This window comes from Cervus elaphus, chromosome 1, assembly GCF_910594005.1.
Source record: "Cervus elaphus chromosome 1, mCerEla1.1, whole genome shotgun sequence".
NCBI lineage: Eukaryota > Metazoa > Chordata > Mammalia > Artiodactyla > Cervidae > Cervus > Cervus elaphus.
In genome coordinates, this window is record NC_057815.1 from 98,722,022 (window position 1) to 98,734,914 (window position 12,893).

The 12,893-nt window shown below is 52.1% G+C and overlaps 1 protein-coding gene across 5 annotated transcripts in view; it reads left to right on the plus strand.

Annotated features, from left to right (window-relative positions):
• Positions 1-12,893, plus strand: part of LOC122701636 (beta-galactosidase-1-like protein 3) — a 38,870-nt gene continuing 25,977 nt past the window's right edge. For all 5 annotated transcript variants that reach the window (XM_043914814.1, XM_043914796.1, XM_043914805.1 and 2 more), the window contains exons 1-5: positions 1-956; positions 1,455-1,586; positions 1,746-1,958; positions 12,166-12,234; positions 12,679-12,774. In XM_043914814.1, coding sequence (XP_043770749.1) covers positions 934-956; positions 1,455-1,586; positions 1,746-1,958; positions 12,166-12,234; positions 12,679-12,774 — 533 coding nt within the window. In that variant the 5' untranslated portion in view covers positions 1-933. The remainder of the gene's footprint in view (positions 957-1,454; positions 1,587-1,745; positions 1,959-12,165; positions 12,235-12,678; positions 12,775-12,893) is intronic.

The window sequence follows — 12,893 nt, forward strand, 5'->3', positions numbered from 1 at the left end:
TCTAGTCTTGATTTCGATCTGGTGCCACGAGCTCTGCTCTTTCCAGTGGCAGAGGAAAAGCAAGGGCTTCAGGGAGAAAAGGCCAGAGGACTGTCTGATTTTCCAGTCCCTGAAAAGAGATTTTCATTCCGGGAGATCACATCCAGGTGTTCCAGACAGGGCTCAGCGCTCCTTTCTGCGTTCAAATCTCCACCCCGACCTGCCTTTCTGGTCTCAGGAGACGTCCCCACTGTCTACTCCGCTCGCCTGGGCCGCCAGCACAGGGACTGTCTGCCTCCTCTCTCTGAAGCACCTGCTTCATCAGTCAATTACCAGAAGTTCCCCATTTCACCCGGAAATTCTCCTAAAATCCCTTCATGTCCTCGCGGAGTGTAGGGACCAGGAGAACAGCTCGGGTGCTCCTCCTGGGATCCCCGGCTCCTCGATGACCTACTTCTCACCTCACCTCCGCTGTGCACCAGGCAGTCTCCTTAGAACTGATACCCGGCTTGACGGTCCGCCTGCAGCCTCCCGCAGGAGACGCCGAGGCGCCCCTGGTAGCCAGCAACGAGGCCCCCGCGGTGACCCGCGCTGCAGACACTGGATGCACTCCCCGTCCACCGGCGTCCCTCTGTGCCCCTCTCTGACTCTCCCGTCTGCTGCGGGGGGCTGGGGCCGCCTCCCCAGGGGCGCACGCCCGCGCCCCCGCGCCGGGTGTCCTCCTTGCTGAGGGGCTGCGGCACTGGACCTGGAGCCAAGGGGCGCGCTGACCGCCTGCCCCCCGCGGCCGCCCTCGGGTTCTCCTCGCGCCCTGCAGTCCCGGGTGCTGCTGGGGCTCAAGCTCAGGGCGATGACCCTAACCCCCCGGTTCCTTCCCGCAGCTGAGAGGCGTCTCCCGCTGTTCCCTCCGCCTCGTCCCGGAGTCGGGGGACCTGGGCGCCTCCCCTCGCGGGGATGGGCTCCCCGCCGCGCTCCAGGTGAAGGCCCCCCATCCCGCAGCCCAGGGGCCCTCCAGGCGCGGGTTCCCTGAGACCCCCCGCCGCTCCCCCTCCTCGACCCGGAGCCTCCGAGACCTCCCGCCGTCTGTCCGCTGTCAGCCTGGGGCCCTCGCCCGGGGCAGGCGGCCTCGCGGGCCCTCAGACTGCCCGGGGCGGCAGTCCCCCAGCGCGGCCTCTGCCCGGCCGGAGCCCGCCTCCGCGAGCACCCCCGGGAAGAAGGGCGGCCCCGTCCCCTCCTCCACGTCCCCGGGACCCCTCCCCGGTGCCCCTCTTGCCCAGTTCGTGGCCGCAGACCTCTAGGAGGCAAGGTCCACAGGCAGCCCTCTGCGCAGAATGAGGCTGGCGGCGGGACAGCCCCGGCGGCCCCGGTTCAGCACGGAGACCCGCTCCCGCCGCCCGGCAGCCCGGGGCCGCTCCGGGGTCCCTCCGGCGCCTCCCCCGCCTGCCCGGGTCACGGCGGTTTCCTTGTCCTTTCAGCCCCAGTCTCTCCTGGAGAAGAGTCCTCTGCGTCCTTTTCCTGCCACTTGTCTCATCGGGTTTTGCTCCTCCGGTGAAACAAAGAAATAACTTTATATTCGAACGCCGAAAGCTGCACCCGAACCCGCGCAGGTCTGCCTGAGCAGGGGGGAGGCGGCCCTTCTCCTTTCTGGGCTGAAACTGCAGCAGCGCCTGATTTCCGCCATGGAAGCTGCTGACGCCTGCTCTCCGGGCGGGTTCCCAAAAGCCTCGCTCTCGCCACCCCCACCTCTTCCTCTGGGCCCCCAACAGGTTTGACTGGTCGCACCTGACGCCCCGCCAGCTGAAGAACCGCTCGCGGGGGATTCAGACTGAGGAGCAAGCCGGGCGGAACCCCTACTTCACGCTGGAGGGCCACGAGTTCCTCATCCTCGGGGGCTCCGTCCACTACTTCCGAGTGCCCCGGGCCTCCTGGAGAGACCGGCTGCTCAAGCTGCGGGCCTGCGGCTTCAACACCGTCACCACGTGAGCGCGGCGCGGGGCCGCGGATGCGGGCCGAGCCTCCGGTGCGCGGTCCTGCGCGTGCTCAGGATGCCGCGGCCCGTCCGCGGGTGGGGTCACGGGGAGCGGGAAAGCGGCCAGGCTTCGCTCAGGAGCCTTCCCGGTAGGAGGCCCCGGGCCCTTTAGGAGAGCTGCTTTAGGACGGATGCTCAGAGTAGAATTCTAGGTAAAGGCTTGTTTTGTTTTTTTTTTAAACACCAAAAACATTTTGCCCTGGGGTATGGCTGATTAACACTGTTGCGCTAGTTTCGGTGAAGGGACTCGGCCATACCTACCCCCGTGTCCATTCTCCCCGAAACTCCCCTCCCGTCCAGGCTGTGACAGTCATCCGCGGGACAGTCAGCAGAGTCCCCTGGGCTGTACCGCAGGGCCCTGTTGGTTGTCCATTGTAAACGCAGCAGTCTGTTCGTGACCTTCCCAAAGTCCTTAACTATCCCTTCCCCTCTAAATGCATGTTGTTTAACAACAGTTTTTATGTCTGTGAAATGAGCACCTAGAGGAATGAGTGTGCCTGCTCAATGGCTCACTCGTGTCCGACTCTTGCGACCCTAATGGACTGTAGCCCATCGGGCGTCTCTGTCCATGGGATTCTCCAGGCAAGAATCCTGGAGTGGGTTGCCATTTCCTTCTCCAGGGGATCTTCCCGACCCAGGGAAGTTTGCCTCTTACAATTGCCTATGAGAAAAAGGCCTGTCGTAGTGCCGGCGCGTGTATGTCCCCAGTGGTGGTGTCATAAAGAAATGCAAGCGCGGCTTAGTCATCGTGATGTTTAACCTGATTGTGTGTCGAGAGGTGACATGGTTAAGGTGTACTGACGACGATGGGATTTCTGTGCATCTTCGTGGCCTTACGTGGTCCTGACAACTGTGGGTGTACGGTCCCTACCCTGAGGGTTCTGCCAGCTGGCTTCCAGGGTCAGTTTTGCCCAGAGACCTGCCACATCCCACGGGGAGCAAGGCTGCCTCCGAAGCGCTGGAGCAGAGGTTCCTGCCTGCAGGCACCTGGCTGGTGGGAAAAAAACCACGTCCCAAGTAAAAGCCATATTTGAAAGAGGAACAGTGGCGGTCCCTTCATAAGGGACCGTTTCCAGAAATGTCTTGAAGCTGAGAAAAGCAGGAGCTGATTATGGTGGGGTGACGGTGAGTCCAGAGTGAAAGTCCAGAACGGCCGTGCGGGAGCTCCAGGAACAGGTGCCGAGCGAGGGTCGCCGGCAGGGAGGCCCTCCCGTGGAGCGACCCTGCCCAGAGCCCAGAGCCCCCTCCCCCAGGACACGGGCACCGTGTTCCCCGCCCTGGGAAGAGGGGCCCGGGGAGGGGAGCGTCGTCGGTGGCCGTGGAGGGCCTGCTGGAGGGTCAAGCAGGCCCCAGGCTCCGCGGCCCTGCGGCCCCTCAGGACTGGAACCGGCTTGGGCAGCGGGGTTACCTGCCTGGAACTTCGCACCCCTTCCTGTGAGGTTTTGTTATCAAGTCCAAGTGCCCTTGGCAGGGTATTTCATCATTTTATGATGCAGAGTGTAGTTTTCTGGTTTTCTTGTCTCTTCAAAATGACAGTAACCTAAATTTATTTCCTATCTTATCTTCTTAAACATCATTACCCTCCAGCTAAAATCTTCTAGTTGTTGGAACAGGGACTAACCAAATGAGTTATTGTAAGTTATTTAGGTCAGGGATCCCTAAATAGCTATTCAACTTTATTTCTACTTATTTAATTAAAAACGTCTTTTCTTGGCCGTGCTCTGTGGCGTGCGGGATCTTACTGCCCAGCCAGACCTGACGCTGTGCCCCCAGCATCGGGAGCCCAGAGTCTTTACCAGTGGACCCCCAGTGCTAAACTTTATTTTTCTATTTCTTGATGATACGTATGTCACCAGCAATTCGAACGGTCTGTTGTTTTCATGGTCAGGCTGTGGGGTTTTGTTTGGTAACATCAAGAAAAAGTGAGGGCAGTCCCGAGAATCTAGGACTTACCATATGTAGGAGGAAAAAGTGGAAACATGGTAGCAGATACCCTGGGGCACGTAACTCAAGGTCTACATCGGTGACTGTATTCGTCACATTCATTCCAAAAGATTTCCACCTGCTTGCCCGCTCTGGTTAAGCCTCCGCCGGTCGTTCCGGATGATACTCATCCTGCATGGAAGTTTGGATGGAGCAGGGACCTCAGCGTGTCCCCATGCCACTGACCGGTCCCAGCTGGACCCAGAGCAGAGGCCCTTTGCAGCCGAGTGTCCCCGCCGCCCCCTTGTGGCAGAGCTAAGCATCGCACTCACTGAGGGGCCAGCGCTGCTCCGCACCAGCCTGACCTGCAGGGTGGGCTGGCGGCTGGGGGCAGTAAACTGATAACTGGCTCATCTTGTCTGCTGATACTTCAATCACAAAGCATTGCTGAGTTCTGCTGAGGTCTTTCTGCATCTACTGAAGGGATGATACAGTTTTTCTTCACTCTTCTGTTAGACCAGTATTGTTAGTCGCTCAGTCATGTCCAACTCTATGCAACCCCACGGACTGTAGCCCGCCCCAGGCTCCTCTGTCCATGGGCTTCTCCAGGCAAGAATACTGGAGTGGGCAGCCATTCCCTTCTCCAGGGATTTTCCCGACCCAGGGATCTAACCCAGATCTCCTGCAATGCAGCCAGATTCTTTAGCATCTGAGCCACCAGGGGACTGTGTTAAAGCAGTAAATTATATTGAAAAGTTTCCTGATATTTATCCCATCCATGGCTCTGGGATGAATTCTGCTTGGTTATGAGACATGCAGCTGTGGGCACCCACATGCAGATTGCTGAATTGGATTTGCTAGTGTTTTATTTCAGCGATGTACCTTTATGATGATAACTAAATGACTTAAAATTTTATTTCTGAGTGTCTTGCTCAGTTTATAAATCAACACTTGTGAGCTGACTTTATCTTCTTTTTCTATTCACTGAAAATATTTTGCAAAAGAAGTATTTTTACCTTGAATGTTTCTTAAAAGTCACTTGTAAAACTCTGTGACTACTATCTTTTGTGGTTGTGTGGTAAAGGTTTTAGGGACAGTATAACTCTCTTGAATATTTATTATTTAATTCATGCTTCTAAAGGGCTTTCCTCATACCTCAGCTGGTAAAGAATCCACCTGCAATGCAGGAGACCCCAGTTCGATTCCTGGGTTGGGAAGATCCCCTGGAGAAGGGATGGGCTACCCACTCCAGTATTCTTGGGCTTCCCTTGTGGCTCAGCTAGTAAAGAATCTGCAATGTGGGAGACCTGGGTTCAATCCCTGGGTTGGGCAGATCCCATGGAGAAGGGAACAGCTATCCACTCCTGTATTCTGGCCTGGAGAATTCTATGGATGGTACAGTCCATGGGGTGACCAAAGAGTTGGCCGGTACTGAACGACTTTCACTTTTCTATTCTAAAATGTTTCCTGTTTTATTCTATACTCTTGTTTCCTTTCCTTTCTTCTTTCAGATTGACTGGGACTTAAAAAATTCTTTCTTGGAAGTTATACATCATCCAGAGTTTTGGGGACTTTTTTTCCCCTGAATCTTGTGTAAACTTTAAGTCTTTTCAAAGAACTAACTTGTCGATTTATTAATCCTCTCTCTCTAAATCTCTAATTGAGCTGCATTTGGCTTGGGGTCACAGACTAAGAGATGTCGGTTTTGGAGTTTGTTGAGATTCGCTTTGTGTTTTACAGTCTCACCTTGTGTTTGTGGTTTTAGGTGCGTGTTCCACACAGTCAGCTACCGCGCTCTGTGTTTGAGATTCAGTCTTTCAACTGTGCTGTTCAAGTCTACATTCTTACCATTTTAATTTTTTTTTTTTTTTTTGCTGTTGTTGTCTTCCTCTTGTAGAGAAGTATTTTAACTCTTTCCACTGTGGCTGTGGGTGGACCCTTTCCCCCTCTGGTTCAGTAACCTTCTCTCCAAGGCTGTGTATTCAGAGCCCGCAATGCCGTGATCATCACATCTTCTTGAGGCTTCATTCCTTTTGTTACTACTTGATGCCTCTCTACATCTATTTGTGAGGGGGTTTTCTTTGCCTTAAAATCCATTTGCCTGCTATTTAAGACTGCTAGACTAATTCTTTCTCATGTATATCTTTTCCCATATTTCTGTTTCAACTTTTTTTTAGAAATTTTCTTTAAAGTAAATCACTTGTAAGCATCGTTTAGCAAAACTTTTTCATTCTATTCTCTCAGTGTCTAGGTATAAACTTTTCCAGGCATATTTAGTCTTGAGCAAACCAATTTTTCATTCCTTCTCACAACAGGAGATCTTGAAATATAGTCGGTTCTGCCATCTCTTCAGTTCAGTCCTTGGAGGACCTTCTCCGTGGAGGACCCCCTCTTTTGCCGTTAGCCCCACCCGCCATAGAGCTGCCGAGCAGACGACTCACAAACTGCAGAACAATTGTGCATGTGAAAGTCGCTCAGTCTATCCAACTCTTTGTGACCCCATGGACTGTACAGTCCATGGAATTCTCCAGGCCAGAATACTGGAGTGGGTAGCCGTTCCCTTCTCCAGGGCACCTTCCCAATCCAGGGATGGAACCCAGGTCTCCCACATTGTAGGCGGATTCTTCACCAGCTGAGCCACCAGGGAAGCCCAATTATACCAAAGAAATTCTCACACTGTTAAGAAAGTTCTAGGGCCCACAGCAGACTTCCCAACCTGGGGAATCTGGCGAAGGGACTGAGACTCCCCAGGGAATTTGACTTTGGAGGCCAGTGGGATTTGATTACAGAATTTCCACAGGACAGGCAAACAGACTCTCAGAGGGCACGAACAAAGCCTTGTGCCCACCAGGACCCAGGAGAAAGGAGCAGTGACCCCACAGGAGACGGAGCCAGACTTGCCCATGAGTGTCCATGAGGCTCCGGCCTCAGGCCAAACAACAGGGAAGGAACACAGCCTCGCCCATCAACAGAAGATTGGACTAAAAATTTACTGAGCATGGCCCCGCCCATCAAAACAAGACCCAGTTTCCCCCTCAGTCAGTCTCTCCCATCAGGAAGCTTCCAGAAGCTTCTTATTCTTACCCATCAGAGGGCAAACAGAAAGAAAACCACAATCACAGAAGACTAACCAAACTGATCACATGGACCACAGCCTTGTCTAACTCAATGAAACTATGAGCCATGCCATGTAGGGGCACCCAAGTCAGCCGGGTAATGATGGAGCTCAGTTCAGTCACTCAGTCATGTCCGACTCTTTGTGACCCCAGGCTCTGCAGCACACCAGGCCTCCCTGTCCATCACCAACTCCCGGAGTTTACACAAACCCATGTCCATCGAGTCAGTGATGCCATCCAACCATCTCATCCTCTGTCGTCCCCTTCTCCTCCCACCTTCAATCTTTCCCAGCATCAGAGTCTTTTCCAATGAGTCAGTTCTTCTCATCAGATGGCCAAAGTATTAGAGTTTCAGCTTCAGCATCAGTCCTTCCAATGAATATTCAGGACTGATTTCCTTTAGGATGAACTGGTTGGATCTCCTTGCAGTCCAAGGGACTCTCAAGAGTCTTCTCCAACACCACAGTTCAAAAGCATCAATTCTTTGGCGCTCAGCTTTCTTTATAGTCCAACTCTCACATCCACACATGACTACTGGAAAAACCATAGCTTTGACTAGATGGACCTTTGTTGGCAAAATAATGTCTCTGCTTTTTAATATGCTATCTAGGTTGGTCACAACTTTTCTTCCCAGGAGCAAGAGTCTTTTAATTTCATGGCTGCAATCACCATCTGCACTGATTTTGGAGCTCCCCAAAATAAAGTCTGTCAGTGTTTCCATTGTTTCACCATCTATTTGCCAGGAGGTGGTGGGACCAGATGCCATGATCTTAGTTTTCTGAATGTTGAATTTTAAGACAACTTTTTCACTCTCCTCTTTCACTTTCATCAAGAGGCTTGTTAGTTCCTCATTTTCAGCCATAAGGGTGATATCATCTGCATATCTTAGGTTATTGATATTTCTCCAAGCAATATTGATTCCAGCTTGTGCTTTATCTAGCCCAGCATTTCTCATGATGTACTCTGCATGTAAGTTAAATAAGCAGGGTGACAATATACAGCCTTGACATACTCCTTTTCCTATTTGGAACCAGTCTGTTGTTCCATGTCCAGTTCTAACTGTTGCTTCCTGACCTGCATACAGATTTCTCAGGAGGCAGGTCAGGTGGTCTGGTATTTCCATCTCTCTAAGGATTTTCCACAATTTGTTGTGATCCACACAATCAAAGACTTTGGCATAATCAATAAAGCAGAAGTAGATGTTTTTCTGGAACTCTCTTGCTTTTTCAATGATCCAACGCATGTTGGCAATTTGATCTCTGGTTCCTCTGCCTTTTCTTAATCCAGCTTGAACATCTGGAAGTTCACAGTTCACCTAATATTGAAGCCCCGCTTGGAGAATTTTGAGCATTACTTTGCTTGTGTGTGAGATGAATGCAATTGTGTGGTAGTTTGAGATTCTTTGGCATTGCCTTTCTTTGGGATTGGAATGAAAACTGACCTTCTCCAATCCCGTGGCCTCTGCTGAGCTTTCCAAATTTGTTGGCATATTGAGTGCAGCACTTTCACAGCATCATCTTTTAGGATTTGAAAAAACTCAGCTGGAATCCCATCACCTCCACTAGCTTTGTTCATAGTGATGATTCCTAAGGCTCATTTGACTTTGCACTCCAGGATGCCTGGCTCTAGATGAGTGATCACACCATCGTGGTTATCTGTGTCATGAAGATCTTCTTTGTATAGTTCTTCTGTGTATTCTTGCCACCTCTTCTTAATATCTTCTGCTTCTGTTAGGTCCATACCATTTTTGTCCTTTATTGTGCCCATCATTGAGTGAAATATTCCCTTGGTATCTCTAATTTTCTTGAAGAGATCTCTAGTCTTTCCCATTTTGTTGTTTTCCTCTCTTTCTTTGCATTGATCACTGAGGAAGGCTCTCTTATCTCTCCTTGCTATTCTTTCAAACTCTGCATTCAAATGGGTATAACCTTCCTTTTCTCCTTTGCCTTTTGCTTCTCTTATTTTCACAGCTACTTGTAAGGCCTCCTCAGAGAACCATTTTTCCTTTTTGCATTTCTTTTTCTTGGGAATGGTCTTGATCACTGCCTCCTGTACAATGTCACGAACCTCCATCCGTAGTTCTTCAGGGACTCTGTCTATTAGATCTAATCCCTTGAATCTATTTGTCATTTCCACTCTATAATCGTAAAGGATTTGATTTAGGTCATACCTGAATGGTCTAGTGGTTTTCCCTACCTTCTTCAATTTAAGTCTGAATTTGGCAAAAAGAGTTCGTGATCTGAGCCATAGTCAGCTCCCAGTCTTGTATTTGCTGACTGTATAGAGCTTCTCCATCTTTGGCTGCAAAGAATATAATCAATCTGATTTTGGTATTGACCATCTGGTGATGTTCATGTGTAGAGTCTTCTGTGTTGTTGGAAGAGGGTGTTTGCTATGACAAGTGTGTTCTCTTGGCAAAACTGTTAGTTTTTGACCTTCGTTTTGTACTCCAAGGCCAAATTTGCCTGTTACTCCAGGTGTTTCTTGACTTCCCACTTTGCATTCCAGTCCCCTATAATGAGAAGGATATCTTTTTTGGGTGTTAGTTCTAGAAGGTCTTGTAGGTCTTCATAGAACCATTCAACTTCGGCTTCTTCAGCATTACTGGTTGGGGCATAGACTTGGATTACCGTGATATTGAATGGCTTGCCTTGGAAATGAACAGAGATCATTTTGTCATTTTTGAGATTGCATCCAAGTACTGCATTTCAGACTCTTTGTTGACTATGATGGCTACTCCATTTCTTCTGAAGGATTCTTGCCCACTCTAGTAGATATAATGGTTATCTGAGTTAAACTTATCCATTCCAGTCCATCTTAGTTCATTGATTCCTAAAATGTCTATGTTCACTCTTACCATCTTATGTTTGATCACTTTCAATTTGCTTTGATCATGGACCTAACATTCCAGGTTCCTATGCAATATTGCTCTTTACAGCATTGGACTTTACTTCCATCACCAGTCACATCCACAACTGGGTGTTGTTTTTGCTTTGGCTCCATCTCTTCATTCCTCATGGAGCTATTTCTCCACTGATCTCCAGTAGCATATTGGGCACCTCCAGACTTGGGGAGTTCATCTTTCAGTGTCATATCTTTTTGCCTTTTCATACAGTTCATGGCGTTCTCAAGGCAAGAATACGGAAGTGGTTTGCCATTCCCTTCTCCAGTGGACCATGTTTTGTCAGGACTCTCCACCATGGCCCATCTTTCTTGGGTGGCCCTACATGGCATGGCTCACAGTTTCATTGACTTGGACAAGGCTGTGGTCCATGTGATCAGTTTGGTTAGTTTTCTGTGATTGTGGTTTTCATTCTGTCTGCCCTCTGATGGAGGAGGATAAGAGGGTCATGGAAGCTTCCTGATGGGGGAGACTGACTGAGGGGGAAACTGGGTCTTGTTCTGATGGGCAGGGCCATGCTCAGCAAATCTTAAATCCAATTTTCTGTTGATGGCTGGGGCTGTTTCCCTCCCTGCTCTTTACCTGAGGCCAAATATGGTGGAGGTAATGAGGATAATGAGGACCTCCTTCAAAAGGTTCCACGCATGCACTGCTATACTGAGCATCCCCAACCCTGCAGCAGGCCACTGCCGACCCACGCCTCTGAGGGAGACTCCTGGACACTCCCGGGCAAGTCTGGGTCAGTCTCTTGTGGGCTCACTGCCCCTTTCTCCTGCGTCCTGGTGCACAAGGTTCTGTGTGTGCCTCCAGGAGCCTGTTTCCCAGTCCTCTGGCTTCTGGCGGCTCTGTGGTGGGGTTAATGGTGACCTCCTCCATGAGGGCCCATGGCACACCCAGGTCTACTGCACCCAGAGCCCCTGCCCCTGCGGCAGGCCACTGCTGACCCGGAACTCTGCAGGAGACCCTCAAACACAGTTCTGGCTCGGTCTCTGCGGGGTCTCTGGGTCCTGTTGTGCAGAAGGTTTGAGCCTTCCGAGCGTCTCTGGCGGGATGGGGTTTGATTCTAAATGCACATTTGCCCCTCCTACCGTCTTGCTGGGGCTTCTCCTTTGCCCTTGGAAGTGGGGTATCTTTTTTTGGTGGGATCCAACCTTCTCCTGTTGACAGCTGTTTGGCAGCGAGCTGTAATTTTGGAGTTCTCGCAGGAGACGATGAGCGCACGTCCTTCTGCTCCGCCGTCTTGGGGAAGGAAGATGGCGAGTTCTGAGAAAGCACTGGAGAAGGGAAAGGCGCCCACTCCAGCGTTCTTGCCTTGAGAGCCCCGGGAACAGCACGAATGGCCGTAACACAGCGGTGCTGTTGTTTTAGTCGCTGGTTGTGTCCGATTCCTGTGTCCATCTCTCCGTATGGACTGGGGCCCCGCCAGGCTCCTCTGTCCATGGGCTTCTCCAGGCAAGATCACTGGAGTGGGCTGCCATTCCCTTCCCCAGGGGATCTTCCTGACCCGGAGACTGAGCCTGCATTTCCTGTACTTGAGGGCCACTCTTTACCGCTGAGCCACTCGGGAAGCCCCAAAGCAACACATGCACTCCTGAAAGCCTGCACTCTGCAGACCCGTCGGGGAGCGGGAGCCGTCGGGCTGAGGAGAGACTTGAGCTGAGGGCACAGAGCTAGAAGCTGTGCTGCTGACACACAGGAAGCACCTCCCCCAGGGCACACAGCGTGTGACAAACATGCTACGTGTGTCTCGGCCCTTCAGCCTCAGCCCCAGGGGAAGGCCCTGACAGGGTGCTTCCTGCAAAGGCTAAACGTGGTGCCTTCTTTTATCTCTGTTAGCCTCATAGAAACCCGCCTCTGTTGTTATTTTGATTAATGTTTAGCAATATTTGGTAGGTATATATAGACACTTATGGTTTTTACCTTTTCTTTGAATTTTCTAATGGATATGACAAACGATAGGGTGGTGAGTGGGATAATTTATGGATAAATTCAAGGAGTTTAGAATCATAGGATTTTGGCAGCTTAGAACACAAGTGGATAACAGAGAAAGGACCTACTGAAAATAACCACTGTGTGTGTGTGTGACAAGGTTTACGTACCAGTGGGAACTTCAGCTTTTTCCACAATAGAGCTCCCTCAGGGCTTGGGACTGACCTGGCAGTTTGGAGGAAAGAAATAAAAGCATGCTCTTTGTACTTCCCTCTTCCCTGCCACAGCTACGTCCCGTGGAACCTCCACGAGCCGCAGAGAGGCACATTCGACTTCTCTGGGAACCTGGACCTGGAGTAGGTTCTGTGACCCGGCTGGGCGGGGCCGGGGGCCTGAGGGGCGGGGATCCACGGGGCATCCCGGGCAGAGGGGGCCGCGGGGGGAGCCTGTGCCGGGCCCCACGCCCTCTGTCATGACCCCACCACCCCTGGGCAGGGCCTGCCCCCTGAGCCCAGCCCGAGGCCTCTCCCCAGGTGCCCAGCTCTGCAGGGTGGTCCCCGCTGGGCTGGGGGCCTCGGGTCAGGCCCTCGGTCAGGACTCTGTGCCCCGGGCGAGGCTCTTTCTTCTCCTCGTGCCCCAGAGCGGCCGCGCCGATGTCTCAGGCTGGGGGCTCGGCGGTGATCCCGGGAGGGTGGGTGTCCTGCCCTCAGCATCCCCAGCTCCCCCCGGGGAGGGCCGGGCCGGCGAGAGGAGGGGGCGCTGAGCTCCAAGCCCTGAGACTTGGTGACCCCGACCCCCAGGGCCTTCATCCTGCTGGCGGAGGAGGTGGGGCTGTGGGTGATCCTGCGTCCAGGCCCCTACATCTGCAGCGAGATGGACCTCGGGGGCCTGCCCAGGTGAGCGGGGCCGGCCTGGAGCTGTGGCCTTGGTGGAGCTCTGCTGACCCTTTGGTCCAGTCCGAGGACAATGGCGCCTGTTTTGGGTCTCATTGTCGTCACAGCAACGCAGGTGGTGA